General features: G+C 46.4%; 2 protein-coding genes across 2 annotated transcripts; one reads left to right on the top strand and one right to left on the bottom strand.

Annotated features, from left to right (window-relative positions):
* Positions 1-3828, bottom strand: MRPL9 (mitochondrial ribosomal protein L9). The gene is made up of 7 exons (XM_046683831.1): positions 3625-3828; positions 3272-3428; positions 2669-2793; positions 2421-2471; positions 1288-1389; positions 655-738; positions 1-542 (listed from the first exon to the last, which is right to left on the bottom strand). Exons 1-7 carry the CDS (start codon positions 3772-3774, stop codon positions 408-410), a joined length of 804 nt encoding a protein of 267 aa, XP_046539787.1. The 5' UTR covers positions 3775-3828; the 3' UTR covers positions 1-407.
* Positions 3773-10057, top strand: OAZ3 (ornithine decarboxylase antizyme 3). Its single transcript, XM_046682027.1, is given in 8 exon segments — positions 3773-3933; positions 4005-4041; positions 7081-7247; positions 7532-7592; positions 7594-7668; positions 8447-8622; positions 9103-9188; positions 9915-10057. Coding segments are annotated over 8 exon segments (906 nt in total).
* The last annotated feature ends 88 nt before the right edge of the window (positions 10058-10145 follow it).

Raw genomic sequence — 10145 nt, 5'->3', positions numbered from 1 at the left:
AAGAATACAACATCTTTATTTCTTGTTGAGATACAAATGTTCAGTCTGGATGATGAGAATGAGCTAAGTACTGGAGACAATGGCTAGCTCTTCCATTTGTTCCAATGAATTCCAATGGAGGAAGAGGCTAAAGAGGATCTAGACTGTTTTGGTGTATTAATATTCAGCTTATCAAATCTATGCCCTGGTACTTCTTGAGCAGGACTGCTCCAAAAAGGCCGGATGTGGCAACAGTCGAAGACGGAGAAGGCAAATATGGAGAATTCAACATGTATATGCAGTTCAGTCCGACGTCCCCATATGCTCTCTAAAATTCCATTATGTGGTCAGAGCTGGGAGTGATATTAGGGTGCTGGCCCATCTTTGCTCCACTGAGTCTGCTCTGCTGCTTCTGAGGGATAGTGGGTTCAGAGCGCCTGGGAGCTGCTGGCGGCCATTCCCTTGGCAGCTTGCTGGGCTAACCAGTACTTATACCTTTTGGTCTTGGGCCTCTCAAAGTTCACCACAGACATAGGTACCCTCACAGTGTCAAGCCCATTTACCTGTATACAAAACAGCGGGAATCCTCAGAGATCAGTTGGTCGGATAAGAGCTACCACCACCCAATCCCAGGTTTTCATCCAATCAGAAGGAGACAGTCTATGACACACTCACCGTCACCTCACACCAGTACTCGCCCCACCGTGTAATGGGCTCTTCTGGTAACTTTAATGCATGTGGGGCAACCACAACACCAAGCTGGAAAGAATCACAGTCAAAAGGAGCTGTTTACATGGGTACAACACTAGGCAACCTGATAAAGAGGGTTCTAAAATTTCCTGTACAGGGATGAACAAAATTGGGGAGTTTCTGCTGGCTGATCCTATGGGAGGGCACAGATCTCCACAGATAGTGGCAAAGAAATTCAGTCCTAATTTCTTAGAAATGGAAGTTGATTCACAAAGAGAAACAGGACTTGAGACCAAAATCACTTCATCTTTTTTTACAAAATTTTTTACAATTTTTACAAAAGTAAAAATTCTCAATGAGTCACATTTCCCCAGGTTTTCCCTAGCTAGAGAGGAAAGAAATGATACCACCATCTTTTCCTATGAGTCTTCAAATTCTATGTGACCACCCTTAGTCCTCAGGCATTTCCCTCTCATACCCCTGCAAATCAACCAAGAACACTTGCCCTAAGCCCAGCTGGACGACTGCACCCTTTCCTAACACAGGGATCAATCCTGGGCCTTCTTCCCAGGCGTAGCTTCTACCCTCAGGGGTATAGTGGTGTTTGGGAACACTCACATTTTTGAAGAAGTGGCGGGCAACTATTTCAGGATTTAGCTCCCATTTGACATTGTTCTTCATCCCCACCTCCAGGTGACAGCTTCTCAGAAATTTCACTGTCTGAGAGGAATTATAAACAAGGGACAGGTTAGAGTTGGAATCGAAGGAGAGGAAACATGTTAGCAAGAGGCGCAAGGTCTGAGAGTTCAAGAAAAGGGCACAATTTCTGCCTCACAATCAAGACAGGTGAGAAGATGAATGAGAAAGATAGAACATTCTTATTGTCTCAAGGCTGATATTGTGGAAAGGTGTTTTAGTGATACTTTGGCGGGTAATGTCACCTACACCTGGCTGTTCCTATCCAACGAGAAACAGGCCATGTCAAAGTCAGGCTTATCAGTGGGGGCCACTGGTATATCTCAGGATAGAATAACTTTCATAGAGCCTTTTAATCCAGTACTTCCAGCCCTTCAATCCCACCTCTACCCTTTAACGATTCCTCTCTGCTTACAGAATGAAGTATAAACTCATTAGCTAAGAATTCAAGATGTTTTGTAAATCTTGCCCCAACCCTCTTTCCAGCCATACAGTTCCTAATTTTACACTATGTCAGTCCTCTGCTTTAACTAGATTGGTCTACTTTCTATGTTAAAACATGCTTTAACTAACTACTTACACTTTTTCTCCTTAAGAATACCTTTCCCACCTTCCCAGCCTATCCAAAGCCTACTAATCCCACGAGGCCTAATTCAATCCCATCTGAAAAAAAGCCCTCCCCAATTACGCTAATCAGTTTTGATCCATGTCATTCTTATAACTTACTGCCTTAATCTCACCAATCACTTTCTCATGTGTCTATGTTCTCTCCTACTTGTCTGTAAATATCCCTGGAGGCAGATCCCTCATCTCACACCTTTCCACCAGTCCCTTGGTGCCCAGGCTGGGGCTTCTCACTAAGATAGGGCACTTCACTCAACAGGTCAGAATCTCCGAGGTGTCAATACCAGTTTCGGCAGCCACAGCGCTTCCCCTTTCCCCTACTGTTGTGTCTGCAATCAGGAGACTTCAAGGAAATCAAGGAGCCTCTCAGGAAGAGATTGGTGACTCCTGTAGGTGACCAATAAATGAAGACTTTTTATGTTTCAACTCACCGCCTCACCTGCCTTGGTCTGGATCTTCTCTAATTTCCCTTCTTGTCTTAGCTAGAAGAGAAAGTTAAAGATGAAAAAAAGTAAAAGAAATATGAGCCCATGATAAATACCAAACTTTTACTATGCTCTTACTATTGCTGTTCTAGTCCCTATTTCATTTTTAAATTAAATATCAAAGGGAAGGAAGTTGCTAGAGGAAATCTTAAGGTTTTATTCCTCCAAGTCCCAGAGCCGTCCTTTGAGCTCACCAATTTCTCCTCTTCAAATAGCTTCCTGTTTTCAGGGGATGCATACACAGCCAGTCCTTGAGGAAGCAGTCGATTACGGCCCACAGATTTCTTCACTGAGACCAGGTCACCCCGAACTCCAAGTTCTGCCAATGAGAACACAGACCCTGGGTCAGCACTATCCAGGAGTCCCTACATAGAAGGACATAATCAAAGAAAGAAGCACCTCTTATTCTCACAGCGTTTATTCTTCCCAGAAAAAATGGTAATTAATATTCACTAAGAACAACTCTTATGAGACTTCTAATTAGTTTCTGTAGGGCCTGATTTAGAAACTTAATATTCCCCGTACAAAGTGAGGAGTTGACCCATCAGAGGATTTCAGTATCTGTGGCACATACTGTCAGGCGTCTCTCCCCACACACTGTTAATGATGTCGCTGCATTCGTGTTCCATTTTCCATGTATGAAACCAATATCACAATCTCAGTGCTTTTTATGGCTTCCTCTTCTCAAATATACAGCTGAGACCATTTCCACAAAGTAGAGAAAGAACGGCAAACAACAGAGGCCAAGGGCAGGAAAAAGTTGATGGCAAACAGGGCCAGCCTTTGCCCAAGCTTACCTTCCACTGACTGCGTGAGGATGAGCTCCAGGTTGTCTTTGGGCCGGTGTTTCGTGTCCTCCACCAGCTTGTAGACGCGGTGTCGCCGGTGCAGGTGCGGATTCCGGCCCTCTCCGGCCAGCGGCACCTTCCACCAGCGCTCCACGATGACCGTGCCCTGGCGGCCGGGGGGCCAGGGTGAGCGAGTCTCCACGGGCAACTCCCCCTCCCCCGGCCGCCAGCACCTCAAGGAAAGCCTGTCACTCGCAGCCCGGGGCCCCACCAGGTCTCAACGCGCCCCCTAAAACTATACTCGGGCCTAAACGGCCCCACTCGAGTTCAAGGACCCCGGTTAACTCAGAACCGGCCCTCACCCGATTGGAAGAAAGGCTGAAGTCGCGCTCTGGGCCGGGGGTGTCCCCTTCAAGTGGCGGCCGGAGTAGGTCCTGGACTCCTCCTCGCAGCAGCCGCTTGGCGCCGGCCCGCAGCACGGCTCTGCTCGGAGCAGCGACGGCCGCCGCCATGTTCCCGGGCGCGGAGGAGAGCAGACGGAGGCCCCCGGCGCCGGGCGGCAGGAAAGGCCCCCACCGGGTGCCCGCGGCGCGCCTGAGCCGGCCCGGCTTTGTCCAGGCTGAGCTGCGGGGCGGGCTGGAGTGCGGCGTCGCCGGGTTCTCCCGCGGGAGGTGGAAGGTCCCAGTTACCGCTCCGTGATTCAGCTTTTTCCCTCACTCCCTTCTCCCTATTGTTTTTTCAGGGGAGGCACGCCCGTAGTTATTGACAGCCGCATGAACGTTAGATGGACTGACACGGAAAAGACACTATCTCCCTCTTGGCTTCGCTTTATCTTTAAAATGGGGGCTCTGGTTTAGCTCTAGTAGCTCGCTGAGGTCACTTCCAATTCTGACATTGTATAACTGGATACTGAGGGAAGAGGGATATTGCTCTCACTTTTCCTACTTCAACTCTGCCTACAAGTGGTAGAAGGATGTGAGCCTCTGGAAAACTATGCCAACCCCAGGTGGAGTCTAACCCTTGATCTTTACAACGGCAGTATTTAAGCTAACATTTAAAGAATTCTAAATCATAAGGGAGATATACCATAGAAAAAGGAAACGATGGTAGGGCCCGGATGGTTCCCTCTGTGGAGGGTCTCACTACTGAAGAGAACACCATATAAATGGAATGAATAGGGTCCGTTTGGCGGAGGAGATTATGTAAGCATCCTGTTATTTGACCCATAGACAGCCCTTGACCAGTCGTCCCTCCGCTTAGCTACACTTTCTTTACTTAGCTTGCAGGACACCAGTTTTGTTTTTGTTTTCTTCTTCACCAGTTTTCTTCACACTCTGCTGAGTTGTTTTCTCCCCACTTCTTTGAGTGCCCCCAGGACTCCGTCTTTGGATCTTTACTCTTCTCAGTATACAGTCTTGATGATCTCCTTCAGTCTCCTGGCTTAAAGTACTGTTTATATACCAACAAATTCCAAATTTCTCTCTCCATCCTAGACTTCTTCTAAACTCCAGACTTGAATATCCAACTGCTTATTCATCATCTTCCCCTTATATGTCTAATGGACAATTCAAAGTTAACACGCTCCAAACTAAACGGATCTCTATCCCCCTGCTCCAAACTGCATCACCTGCAGCCTTCCCCATCACAGTTGATGGAAACTCCAGTCTTTCAGTTCTTGGACTCAACTTCTTTCTTTCATACTCCAGTAAATCCTGTAGGTTCTACGTTTAAACTGTTTCCAGAATCCAGCCACTTCCCACCACCTCCAATGCTTCACCCTGGAATAAGACACTCTTTCCTCCAGATTACTGCCAGTCCCCTAGCAAATCTCCCTAATGCTCTACAGTTTATTTACAACAGTCAGAATCTTTTAAAAAACATAAGTCAGATCATGTCACTTTTCCACCTGAAACTTTGCAATGACTTCCCTCTTTACTCAAAGAAAAAGGCTGTACAGTGGTCTACAAGGCCCTATATAAAATCTGGCCCATTAGCTCTTTGACTTCATCTCCTTCTACTCTCCCTATAGCTTACACTGCTCCACCCACAGTGGCTTCCTTGCTGTTTCTTGAAAACACCAGGCACTTTCTCCTTAGGGCTTTTGAACTGGCTGTTGCTTAGGCATGGAATGCTTACCTCCAAATGTTGGCTTGGCTAACTACCTCACCTCCTCAAGTCTTTGATTAAATGTCACCTTTTCAATGAGGCCTTCTTGGATCACCCTATTTAAAATTCTACAACCTGCCACACCTCCATCACACTCCTGATCTTCCTTTATTCTTGCCTTTTCTCCATAGCAGTTCTCGTCTTCTAACATACTAAATAATTTTTTGTTTATTGTTTAGATTTGTTCTCTCACTATAAGATAAGTTCCATTGAGCAGTGATCTTTGTTTTGTTTATGAATGTATCTCAAGCACTTAGAATAGTGCCTGGCTCATAGTAGGCCCTCAATAAATATTTGTCGAATGGATGAATGAATATGCAGAGGTCTCAAACTGGTGGCCCCAGAATCAAATTTTGCTCATAATGTTAATTTTTCTTTTTGCCGGGGAAGATGTGCCCTGAGCTAACATCTGTTACCAGTCTTCCTCATTTTTTGCCTGAGGATTAGTCCTGAGCTAACGTCTGTGCTAATCTTCTATTTTGTATGTGGGTCACTGTCACAGCATGGGCTAACAAGTGGTGTAGGTCCATGCTGGGGATCCAAACCCATGAACCTGGGCCACTGAAGTGGAGTACACCAAACTTAACCATTATGCCATCGGGCTGACCCCAATGTTATTTTTTTTTAATCAACAGTTTTTATTTTTATTTTTTGGTGAGGAAGATTGCTGCTGAGCTAACATTTGTTGCCAGTCTTCCTCTTTTTGCTTGAGGAAGATTGTTGCTGAGCTAATGTCTGTGCCAATCTTCCTCTATTTTGTATGTGGGACGCTGCCCACAGCATGGCTTAATGAGTGGTGTGTAGGTCTGTGCCTGGGATCTGAACCCATGAGCCCCGAGCTGCAGAAGCAGAGTGAGCAAACTTAACCACTACGCCACTAGGCCAGCTCCAGGTATTTTTTTTAGTAGCCAATATTTTAAAAAATTTGGAGAAATTTACCACAAAAATCTCTTTCCAATTTCTGTTGAAAAATCTTATGATCTGGTACCACTGAATCTGCATTCTTGCAACTGGATGGAGCTGAGTTGTGTCAGCTTCTTTTGGACAGAGTGTGAGCTTTCCAGTTTGCTAGAGCCCCACCGAGCAGCTCCACTAATTTCCATTATCTGTCTGGGCCCCCGGAGGCATTTAGTTCGCAATTCCTACCCTACAAGGCAATGAGAAAGTTCAACAATGTGTAGCACCCCTGGATTGTTAAAGGTAGGGATGATAATAAAAATATTGAACTGATAGGAACAGGAACCAACCAATCAGGTCAGACGCTGGATCAGGATCTTGGAAGCCTCCTGCAGTGTCAGACACTAACCATTTAGTTACTGAAGTGGGGTGGGGGTGTGTGTGTGTGTGTGCACGTGCCAGAGGTGGGGGCCAGGTTGGGCATGCACAAGTGCTCAGGCAGGGCTGTTTATCAACCAGTACAGACGCTAAAGTATTTTAACCACTGGTACAGCCATGAGGTACATACTACTTTACTAGGAGCCTTGGTTAAGGGGGTAGGGTGGGGCAGCGGAGCAGCAGAGTCCTGAAGTGACATAAGGGCTGACCACGTGTCTTTGTCATAATGCCCACCGGGTCACAATGGCACTAGGTTGCCTGAACCTCTGCCACCCACCTCTGAACCTCACTTTGCCGCAGGGGGGCACTGAACTGAGAAACTGCCTTGTTACAGGTGTCGCCCCTCTGTCTACTCCCTTTCTTACATCAAGAGGGGAAAAACACGGAACTACCTCTACCCGATCTGGTCACCATACGCCTATTACCTTTACTGTTACAAATACCGGATCACCCTCCGGGAGAAGATGATGCCTTGTTATAAAAGGTAATTATTTTCTTGTTGTAGTTGTTTATATAAACCATAAGGAAAAATAAAAGAATTTGAAAGAACTTCTCAAGTGGCAAGAGATGATAATAGCAAAATAAGGTGGAAGGCTGGCATGGAACTTTAGAATTTTTCCATCTGGCTGGCCTGGGAAAATGGAAACAGGCTAGTCCACGGAAGACACAGAGAGTGCCAGAGCCTTGTCCCATGCACCTGGAAGTTATGAACCTCTTCCCATCTCAGACTCAGAGAGAAACTAACTTGGGTCTCTTTTTCCCAACCAGCATCACTTATAAGGAACAGGAGGACTTGACACTCCGGCCCCGTTCCTGCCTTCAGTGCTCCTGAGTCCCTAGCAGGCCTCCAGGTGGGCAGAAGCACCGAGCAGGGTGATCACAACCAGCTTAAAGAACTGTATTCGGTAAGCGGACTGTGAGCTGGTGTTGTGACAGGGCAGCTCCCTGCTTGCTGTAACAACACCTTACAGAGAAGGGACATTAGCTAGTCAGAAAATAAATCATAGAAAGTGAGAGTTAGATGAGACCTTGGAGCTCGTGTAAAAGCTACTTGCTTTATAGACAAGGATTCTGGCCCCAAGATCTTAAATCAAGGTCATAGAGTTAGTGGTGAAAGCAGGAAGGAATTGGGAATAAAGATAGAGCAGACTGTATTAAGACTTCTGGGACATAAAGTTGTTTAGAAGCTAAGCTGGGACCAGAACCCAGAACTCCCAAACTTGCCCTGGTATCATATTGCAATAGCATTCCTGTGTGTGACCTCTGCATTTTAAAAGAGAAATGGGAGAATTTAGAGAAAACCCATAGGATGGAAAAAAGCGCAAGAGTATATCAGTGAGACAGTAAATAGATGGCACAGCTTTGTTTAAAGAGTAAGCTCTCTGATGTAAACCTAAGTTTCTGAAGGGTTAGTGAATCCCTGAGGTGAGGTTAGTAGGCAGTAAAACTGCATTGACTCCACATTCCAGATTGTTTGATATCAAGAACTCCATGATAGGGATGGAGTTAGGTCCTAGGTCTGAGAGAGAGTGTTGAGTAAGACTTATGGCCCCAGTTCTCCTAGGCTCCCCAGCAGCTCCCTCCTTGCTTCCAGACTCACCGAAATTGGCCTGAGATCTGATGTGAGGACTAGATGAGCACAGAAGCAGAAGACTACTACTCTCATTTTCACTCCTTTTCCAGGTTGGGAACCTGACGGTGCTGGCTACTGACCCCCTGCTCCACCAGGCCCCAGTGCAGTTAGACTTCCACTTCCGCCTCTCCCCCCAGACCTCTGCCCATTGGCACGGCCTTCTCTGTGACCATCGGCTCTTCCTGGATATCCCATATCGGGCCTTGGATCAAGGGAACCGGGAAAGGTGACAGCCTGGATGGGACAGTGGGGAGGGAAGAGGTAGGGGATTTCACTTTTATGTCATAACCAGGTAGTGGGTATGCTAACCAGTGAGGGCTGATTGAGGTGCCAGATACATTCAAACCACTGAACTGAGCTGCGGATCAGGGGTTCAAGGGATACCAGCCCGTGGGAGGTTGCTGACTCAGGTTCAGAAACATAAGTGAGGATCCATAGTTAAATAATAGGAACTGTTTTCCAGCAGTTTGTCTTTACAGGGCAGTCCCTGCTCCCCAGACCCTTCCATGCCATGGGTTAGTCCAGTAGCATGCAATCCCTTGGCTTCTAAGAAAAATCTATCAAAAGTAGTTTAACAACTTTCATTTCCTGGCTTGGGTCAGGAAAAAATGAGCAATAAGATTTCTTCCTCTCCAAGTAGGCATCTTTTTGGATTCTCAGTTCGCTAAACATTTCATTAACGGTGATTTTTCTCTATGGCCCCTAGTTTGACTGCAACACTGGAGTATGTGGAGGAGAAGACCAGTGTGGACTCCGTGTTTGTAAACTTCCAAAATGATCGCAATGACAGAGGTAGAGATCTGCTCTGTCTTTCCCAGCTCTTGGTGCTGAAGCAGCAACAGCAACTTTTCCTTTGTAGGAAATCCTCTTCTCCCCACTCTTTAAAAAAGGGCATGCTCAGGCATTTTAGGGAATCAACACCCCCTCCCCCCAAGGAAATTAAGGCACCTAGCATTCTGTTCATTCAAGTTATGAGTGGACTATCAAGAAGACCCTATGGGTAGATTCCAGAAACCACACTAAAGGAACACTGGTGAAATTGCACAGAATCCAAAGGGACATGGCTGGTAGGACAGAGAGATCTCCAGGTGAAAGTGTCAGGCAGAAGGCCAGGAGGGTAGGAATATGTTTAACCAGGTGCTTGGAGCATGTTGCAGAAACTACCTCTTCCGTCAAGGAGTTTATACTCCGTTGGAAATAAGACAGAAGGCAGTAGAGTTTACTATACCACTCTCATGCTAGGTACTTCATAAACATCATCTCGTTTAATCTTAAATTCTGTGAGGAAAGTTTTATGATCGCCATTTTACAAATGAGGAAACCGAAGTTCAGAAGGATTCACTGGTAGACTGTTACAAAGCTAAGTAAATGTTAAAACCAGGGCTAGAGTCTATATCTGTTCAACTCCAAAACCCATCATCCTAATGCCTGTCCTACACTGCTTCCCCCACAGCCATTCCCTAGTGGAAGAGTCGTATTGAACTTCAGAGTGTTTTAATTCATTCTCTCCTTTCACAGGTGCCCTACTTCGGGCCTTCAGCTACATGGGCTTTGAGGTGGTCAGACCAGATCACCCTGCCCTTCCTCCCTGGGACAATGTCATCTTTATGGTGTATCCCCTTGAAAGGGACCTTGGTCACCTGCCCAGTGAGCATGCCTGAACGTGCTTCTGTCTACTCTGTGAGGGGCTGGGAGCCTTGATAAACGGGACCCAGGATGTGACTCAGGACACCTTCTTCCATCTTAGGA

Source organism: Equus quagga, chromosome 13 (assembly GCF_021613505.1).
Source record: "Equus quagga isolate Etosha38 chromosome 13, UCLA_HA_Equagga_1.0, whole genome shotgun sequence".
Taxonomy (NCBI): Eukaryota; Metazoa; Chordata; class Mammalia; order Perissodactyla; family Equidae; genus Equus; species Equus quagga.
This window is presented reverse-complemented; position numbering and strand designations above follow the sequence as displayed.